This window comes from Chrysochloris asiatica, unplaced genomic scaffold, assembly GCF_000296735.1.
Source record: "Chrysochloris asiatica unplaced genomic scaffold, ChrAsi1.0 scaffold00071, whole genome shotgun sequence".
NCBI classification, from domain to species: Eukaryota; Metazoa; Chordata; class Mammalia; order Afrosoricida; family Chrysochloridae; genus Chrysochloris; species Chrysochloris asiatica.
The window spans coordinates 11867840-11877050 of NW_006408589.1; the positions used below are offsets into that span (position 1 = coordinate 11867840).

A 9211-nucleotide genomic window follows, 5' to 3' on the forward strand; every position below is an offset into this window, starting at 1 on the left:
AACAGTCCAGTGCTTATCCTACAGCACCATGCCAGGACTCCACTAAAAGATGATTGTTGTTGTTGTAAAGTGCCGTCGAGTCGGTTCCAACCCACAGCGACCCTGTAAGGGTTTCATGGAGCAGCTGGTGAGCTTGAACCGCCAACCTTGCAGTTCAAATGGCTTTGCAGTCTGACACATTAACCCACAGCGCCACATCAGGACTCCACTTAAGATGGGAGAGCAATATTAAAATACTTAAAGTACACTTCACCTCTTCCAAGCAGCAGTTTGCCATTTGGATATGAGAATTCTGATGTCTGTCTCTGTTGACGTCACAGCTCAGGGAATACTGAATTATGTTGAAGAGCATCCAGCAGATTGAATACTGGGGTAGAGTGTTTCAGAAGAGAGAGAGGCTCAGCCTCTGGGCTGGAGGAGGGCAGATGATGGGATGGGGAAGGCCTTTGGGGCTGCACTGAACCTGGTCCCTGGCCATGTGAGCAGAGGAAGCCTCCAGCAGCACAGACCCTGTTGTGCTTCCCCTTCTTATCCACTCCTCTGCCCACAGCTGCAGCCATGGAAAATGTGTGGCAACCGGGAACTCATACATGTGCAAGTGTGCCGAGGGCTATGGAGGGGCCTTGTGTGACCACAAGAATGATTCTGCCAATGCTTGCTCAGCCTTCAAGTGTCACCAAGGACGGTGCCATGTGTCAGATCGAGGGGAGCCCTCCTGCTTGTGCCAGCCCAGCTTCAGTGGCGAGCACTGCGAACAAGGTGAGTGTACAGTGCATTCCGATTCTGATCACTTAATCTTTCTCAACCTCAATTCCCTCTTCTTGAAAATTAGAGTAAAACAATATCTTCTGTATTATCTATTGCAACATATTATCCCAAAACATAGACGCTCAAGACCACCATAAACATTACTGATGCCAATGCAGTTCCTGTAGACCAGGAATTCAGGAGCAGCTTGCAAGTTCTAGCTGGAGTCTCTTTCAAGGTGGCATCCAAGACAGTCAGGGCTGCAACTAGCTGAAGACTTAACTGAGGCAGGAGAGTCTGTACACTCACATCGTGCTGGATGGTGGCAGGTTGCCTTAGTTCCTCCCTACATGTCTATAGGGCTGCTCCAGGGTGCTCACAACCAGGCAGCTGGCTTCCCTTAGGAAACAAAGAAAAAAAGGAAGTGATAGTATCTTGTATGAAGTTACTTACTCCATCATTTCCACAATCATGTTGGTTACCCAGGTCAGCTGTATTCACTCTGAGGGTGACTACATAGAGGGGGCCTGGATATCAGGAGGTGGAGACCACAAGGGCCATCTTTGTTATTAGGTGCTGTTGAGTTGGTTCCAACTCATAGTGACCCTGTATAGGACTTCCAAGGAGCTGCTGGTGAGCTGGAACCACCGACTTTGTGGTCCAGTGCTTTACCCCAGAGAGCCACACCAGGACTCCGTAGGATTCTTGTGAGGATTAAATGAGATGACAAATACCTGGAATCTGGCACCGGCAACCTGTGCTAGTAGTTTGGCAACTGAATTACATCACAACCTTGCCATTGTGGTTGAATTGTTTTTTTAAAAATCCATACTAAAACTCTTAAAGCTTTATCATTGTATCATGATAAAGACCAAACTCTGCACTTATAACCCGTATGACCTTTTACAACATACTTCATCTCTTGAGGCTTCCGTGTCCTCATTTGTGAAGTGTAGATAATGCATTGCCTACTGCACAGGTTTACTGTTTGAATTAAATCATCTAAGATCACCAGTTAAGATTCTTAAAGTTTAGATTTTTAACATTGTGTAAGTGGATAATAAATGACATACAAACTAAGGCTCAAATTAATAAGTGGCACGTAGACCATTTGAATTGTTGAACTTTCTCCTTCTTTTCTTTGCCAATGATTGGTTCTTGAGATGGCATGCCTTCAAAACGAATCCACACCCAAACCACTCCCTGTGGCCCTCTGACCAGCAACCTTATTATCACCTGAGAGCTTGTGAGAATTGCAGTTTCTCAGTCCCTGCCCCTGATCTTTTGAGTCAGAACTTACACTTTAACAATAGTCCCTGATGATTCAAATGCATGTCCATGTTCTGGTCTTGTTTCAGTCCTGCTGTCAGGAATAGAAGACTGTTCCATTCCCATAAACATGTCTCTTCTCATTTAGTGATCCCTTCATTGTTTTCATTTTGAGGTGAACTCCCTTCTAATTAAAATTCTCCTATCTTACGTGGGCTTTGGACTCTTAATGTGGGGCTGTTGGATTAGCACTGGACTGTTAGCCACAAGGTTGGTGGTTCAAATCCACCAGCTACTCCTTGGTAACCTTATACATATATAGGGTCACAATTCGATTCCTATGTATTCCATCTGGCTAGGTCTATATGTATGTTGCTGTTGTGAAGTGCCATCAAGTCAGTTCCCACCCATAGTGACCCTGTATAGGGTTTCCGAGGAGCAGCTGGTAAGCTTGAACTGCCGACCTTGCAGTTCAAATGGCTTTGCAGTCTGGCGCATAAACCCACAGCGCCACACCAGGACTCCACACTGAAAGGGTAGAGGAGTAGAATTGAAGAGATGGAAGCCAGAACCAGCTAGCTAGAAGACAGATCTCTCAATACTACTAAGACAGAAGAGCAAGCAGAAAAAAGGATTAAAAAAATCTGAAGAAAGTCTAAGATTCATGTGAGATAACATGAAGAGGAATAACTTAAGAATTATCAGCATTCCAGAACAGGAAGAATCACAGAAGACCACAGAGGAGTAGTTGAAGATCTGCTGGAAGAAAATTTCCCTAACATTTTGAAAAATGAAACAGTAAGCATTCAAGAAGCTGAACGAACCTATAGAAGGATAGACCCTAAAAGAAAATCACCGTATCATAATTAAGCTCCCCGAAATCAAAGTTAGTAGAGAATCCTGAAAGCAGCTAGGGAAAAGAGAAGTGTTACTTACAAAGCAAGCAAATCAGATTAAGCTCAGATCTCTTAGCAGAAACCATGCAAACAAGGAGGCAATGGGGACACATATATAAAATGCTAAAAGAAAAAAACCAAAAAACTGTCAACCAAGAATCATCTACCAGCAAAGCTGTCAATCAAATATGACAGTGTAATGAAATCATTCCAAAATAAACAGAAGTTAAGGGATTTTATCAAAGTCAATCCAAGCACTTCAGAAAATCCTAAAGGGAGTTCTTTGGGCTGAGAACCAACAAGAACAGACAACCAGAGATTGACATATGTGGCAACACCACCCAGAACAGAACAAAAGTGTAAGAATGAATTCAGAGGATCTGGGAGGTCAGCACACAACCAAAATGAAGAAAAAACCAAAATCAACACATTAACACAAAATCTCCAACTTAAAAAAGACCAGCCAAGTAAACCTGTCACAAGAAGAAAAGAAGTCATAAAGATTAGAGCAAAATAAATGAGATAGAAAACAGAATTTGAAAATCTAGAGGAGATGGATATATTTTTTAGAAAAGCATGACCTACCTAAACTTACACACAATGAAGTAGAAAACTTGAACAGACCAATAAAGGAATACATTGATCAGATTATCAAAAAACTCCCAAACTGAGGTGCACAAAAACATCCATACTTGCAGATAGTACCCACCTGACCTGGCTTCGATGGCTGGATGATCAGAACTCTACTAGAAGAAGAAAGAAGAGGGGGTAAAAAAAGAGTAACCACTACAATTTGATGAACTTTACTTATGGATGTAGTAGCTCAAAAGAGGGAACAAATCTTTACAGCGAGGATCACTCCCACCCCCTCGGTACACAGGGTTGACAGGGATGGGCAACTTAGACATTGGCTACCCAAAATGGGTGTGTGTGTGGGGGGGGGTGCTATAAAGGCAAGAAGTGACTGGCTTACAAGCTTTCAAGAGGGAGCCTAGTTCCAGACAGGGTGGGGGAAGGTAGAATCACCACTGAATGATTTCCAATCTGTTGGGACTGAGCTGGTGAAAGGAAATGGGGATAAGATGGTGCAATAGTGAATAATTGCCATCAGGACTGACTGTGAGGGTAGGAAAAATAGAGGTAGATGTTTTTTGACAAAAGGAGCAGAGTGATTGATTTTGCAGCCCAGGAGTGAAGTTCCCTGGGATCATGAAGAGAGAGAAGAACGGAGAGGGGGACCCTACCCAGAGAGGCAGGGATTCCAGGGATGGAGACAAAGATGATGATGTGGACAGATGGAGTGGCTGGGCACACTGGACTCAGGGAGGGAGAAAGGCTGTGGGCTGGCAGCCGGGAGGCAGACCACACTGGTGTACCCTTTGGTTATTTGATGATGTATGGAGGGGATTGTAATCATTATAGTGAAACAAAATACTATAGGATAAGTGTAAAGCTGGTGTTCTCCCATGTAAACCTCACAATAAAAACATTAAAAAATAAAAAACTCCCAACCAAAAGTCCAAGTCAAGATGGCTTCACTGGAGAGTTTTTCCAAATATTCAGGGAAAAGTTGTCACCAATTCTATTCAAATTATTCCAGAATATACAAAAGGATGGCAAACTTCCTAATATATTTTAGGAAGCAAGCCTAACTCTCATACCAAAACCAGGGAAGGACATCACTAAGAAAGAAAGTGATAAACCAATATCCCTCATGAACATAGATATAAAATTTCTCAACAAAATCCCAGCCAACAGAATTCAGAACACATCAAAAAATAATACATCATGACCAAATGGGATTCATATCAGGGAAGCAAAGATGGGTCAACATTAGAAAAACATTAGAAAACCAATCACTGTACTCCACCATATAAATTTTAAAAAGGAAAAGAACTACATGATCATATCGATTGATGCAGAAAAGGCATTTGGCAAGTAGGAATTGAAGGGAAATTCCTCAACATAATTAAGAGCATATATACAAACCCAACAGCCAGCATAACTTTCAGTGGAGAGAATTTGAAAGCCTTCCCTATGCGAACCGGAACCAGACAAGGATGCCCTTTGTCACCACTCCTATTCAATATTGTGTTGAAAGTCTTAGCCAGAGCTTTATGGCAAGATAGAGAAATAAAAGGCATCCAAATAAACAAAGAGGAAGTAAAAAACTCTATTTGCAGATGATATGATTCTATACATAGAAAACCCCCAAAGACTCAGCCTAAAACAAAAAAACTACTAGACCTCATTGGAAGATTCAGCAAAGTGGCAGGGTACAAGATCAACATAAAAAATCAGTTGGCTTCCTCTATAGTAATAATGACAACACTGAAAAGGAAATTAGGAAAGAATTGTTGTTGTTAGGTGCCATCGAGTTGGTACCAACTCATAGCGACCCTATGCACAACAGAATGGAACACTGCCCAGTCCTGGGCCAACCTCACAATTGTTGCCACTCTTGAGCCCATTGATGCTGCCACTTTGCCTATACATTTCACTGGGGGTCTTCCTCTTTTTCTCTGACCCTCCACCTTACCAAACATGATATCCTTCTTCAGCGACTGGTGGTCCCTCCTGACAATATGTCCCAAGTATGAGAGATGAAGTTTGGCCATCTGGGCCTCCAAGTAGCACTCTGGCTGCACTTCATCCAACACAGATCTGTTTGTTCTTTTGGCAGCCTATGGCACTTTCAGTATTCTCCTCCGAGACTCAAAAGCATCAATTCTTCTCTGGTCTTCCTTATTCACTGTCCAGCTTTCGCATGCATATGAAGTTATTGAAAATACCATGGCTTGGGCCAGGCGCACCTTAGTCCTCAAGCTGACATCTTTGCTCTTCAAAGCATTACCACTTACTAAATAGCCACCCAAAGGATGAAATATTTAGGAATAAATGTAACCAGAGAAACATAGGACCTATACAAACAAAACTATAAAAAACTACAAGAAACTAAAAGAGACTTACAAAAAATGGAAGCATATACCATGATACTGGATAAGAATACTTAACATTGTGAAAATGTCAATACTACCCCAAGCAATTTACACATATAATGCAATCCCAATCCAGATTCCAATGATTTTCTTTAAAGAAATGGAAAAAACAATTATAAACTTTATCTGGAAAGGAAAGAAGACCAGGATAAGCAAAGCATTGCTTAAGAACAACTAAGCTGGAAGCCTCTCACTCCCTGATTTCAAAATTTACCACATGGCTGCAGTGGTCAAAACAGACTGGTACTGGTACAATGAAAGATGCATAGATCAATGGAACAATTGAAACCCAGAAATTAACCCATCCACAAACAGCCAACTGATCTTGGACAAAGGACCAAAGTACATTGAATGGGAAAGATATAGTCTCCTCACAAATGGTGCTGGCAGAACTGGAAATCGATATGCAAAATACTGAAACAAGGCCTTTACCTCACACCATATACAAAAATCAACTCAGCATGGATTAAAGATCTAAATGTGAATCACAGAATTATAAAGGTCATCAATGAAAAAATAGGGACAAATTTAAGGACTCTAATATAGGGCATGGAGTCCTGGTGTGGCACTGTGGGCTAATGCGTCAGATTGCAAAGTCATTTGAACTGCAAGGTCAGTGGTTCAAGCTCACCAGCTGCTCCTTGGAAACTCTATACAGGGTCACTACGGGTTGGAATTGACTCGAAGGCATTTAACAACAATATAGGACACACAGAGACTACCAAACATTGTGAAAATTGCACAAACAAAAGAAGCAAAATACATGACTGGAACATATTAAAAAACAAATTTATGTGCATCAAAAGACTTCACCAAAAGAGTAAAAATGGATCCCACAGAATGGGAAACAATCTTTTGTAATAACATATCAGACAAGGGATCAATTTCTAAAATCTATAGAAAACTACAACACCTCTACAAGAAAAAGACAAATAACCCAGTTAAAAAATGGGCACAGGACATGAACAGAAACTTCACCAAGGAAGAGATTCAAGCAGCCAACAAACATGAAGAAATGTTCATGATCATTAGCCATTGTGGTAGCTGTGTGCCATGGAGTTGGTTCCGACTCACAGCATCCTGTAGAGGGTTTTCAAGGCTGTAAATCTTTATGGGAGCAGAACACCTCGTCTTTCTTCCGCAGAATAGCTGGTAGTTTCGAACTGCTGACCTTGCGGTTCACAGCGTGATAGATAACCATTACGCTACCAGAGCTCCTTGTTGTTAAGTACCGTGGAGTTGGTTCCAACTCATAATGACCCTGTACAGGGTTTCCGAGGCTGTAAATCTTTACGGGAACAGAAAGCCTCATATTTCTCCTGCGGAACAGCTGGTGGTTTAGAACTGCTGACCATGAGCTTTGCAGCCCAATTTATAACCACTACACTACCAGAGCTCCTTAGAGTTCCTTGGTGGTGGTGGTTATGTGCTCTGGAGTCGGTTCTGACTCATAGCGACCCTGTACAGGGTTTTCGAGGCTGTAAATCTTTACGGGAGCAGAAAGCCTCATCTTTCTCCCGCATAACAGCTAGTAGTTTCGAACTGCTGACCTTAAGGTTCACAGCCCGATTTGTACCACTACGCTACCAGAGCTCCTTTACAGCTTTGGAGTATGGCTCATTAACCCACACAACCACACCAGGAGCTCCTTAGAGAGAGGCAAATCAAAACAACTATGAGATATCATCTCACACCAGCAATAACAGCAAAGTTAAAAAAAAGCAGAGGACAATAAATGCTGGTAAGGATGTGGAGAGACTGGAACCCTCCTACACTGCTGGTGGGAATGCAAAATGGTCCAAGCACTCTGTATGGTGCTTCCTCAGAAAGTTAGAAATAGAAATACCTTATGATTCAGTAATTCCTCTATTTTGTGTATATCCACAAGAAATACAAGCCATAACACAAGTAGATACATGCACACCAATGTTCATAGCAGCACTATTCATGATAGCAAAAAGATGGAGACAGTCTAAGTGCCCATCAATGGAAGAATGGATAAACAAACTGTGGTACATACACACAATGGAATATTATGCTACCTTGAAGAATTTCAAGGAAGCTGCAAGCTATCACATAACATGGATGAACCTTGAGGACATTATGCTAAGTGAAATTAGTCACAAAAGGACAAATAATGCATAAGACCATTATTGTAAACACGTAAGAAAATATACCCGTACTAAAAGGAAAAGAGAAAATAAAAAAAGATTTCTTTAGTGGTTACTGCGGGGGAGCACAGGGCAGGAGATAGACATTATCAGAGTTTGGGTGTTGTTGAGGGCAATACACAAGAATGGGGAGGGGGATGAAAAAGCAAGGTAGATAGGGAAACACTGAGGCAGGTTTGCATGGGCTAAATGGGACAGAGGTGTATGCTCAACCTTGGAACAACAGGGCTCTGTGATACAATGATCAAGACATAGTCTGAATGGGTAAAAGAGGGGAAATCATGTTAAGATGCTTGACTATCTTATAAATATTGGTTTCCCTTGCCTACTATTGTAAAATAGACACTTGAGTGGGCTAGAAAGGAATTTATCGGGAAACATGATTACAGAAAGTTTGTAAGCCTGTCTTCAGCCTATAACTGATTGGAATACCTAAAAGGGATCCTAGAATTTGCCCAGTGAAAATAGGTTTCTTAACGGAGGTTTTATAGTGTATAGAACTTAAGGTGGAATCCTGAGTTTTATCCATAACCTTCTGAGGTGGAACATTTCCCCTTCAAAGGACAAGCAGACCAGCCTAGAGCATCAAGAGGAACAGAAGATACTTCCTTAAAAGAAAGACCAGCAGGAAAAGTCTAAAACAAAAACAACACTCTGATTGGCTATTACAAGAATAAGCAAGTTGTTCATCACCAGGGAGCCAGCCATCAAGGGAAGCAATCAAGTCCCTTTAGGACAACCTCCCCTCCAAGACTGAAACTCAAAGGGAATACGTGAGTAGACTGGTGACCACATTGGTCTACCGGTGAGTAGAAGAGGGGGAAAGGCAGCAATGAAGATATGGGCTGAGTTTAACCACATTCCATAGACTCACGTCAACCTTGAGATGAGAGAGAGAAGAGGAAGGGCTGGTTGGTCCGAAGTGTGGTGAGACCTGGGGACTCCTGAGCCCATGGACAATAATATAGCCATGGAGGGCTAGAGCTGAGAATGAAGCATCCAGCTGATATGAAGTGAGGAGAGGCGCACAAGAAAGCCCAAACTAGTAGATTTGTTGTTGTCAGGTGCCATCGAGTAGGAACCAACTCATAGTAACCCCATGCACAGCAGAACGAAACAATGTCCGATC

The 9211-nt window shown here is 42.1% G+C and overlaps 1 protein-coding gene across 1 annotated transcript in view; it reads left to right on the forward strand.

The window, feature by feature from the left end:
- The window catches only part of SLIT3 (slit homolog 3 (Drosophila)), a 939392-nt gene that overhangs the window by 916734 nt on the left and 13447 nt on the right, over positions 1-9211 (forward strand). Inside the window, exon 35 of the mRNA XM_006864834.1 lies at positions 551-759. Within this exon, the coding sequence (XP_006864896.1) occupies positions 551-759 (209 nt within the window). The remainder of the gene's footprint in view (positions 1-550; positions 760-9211) is intronic.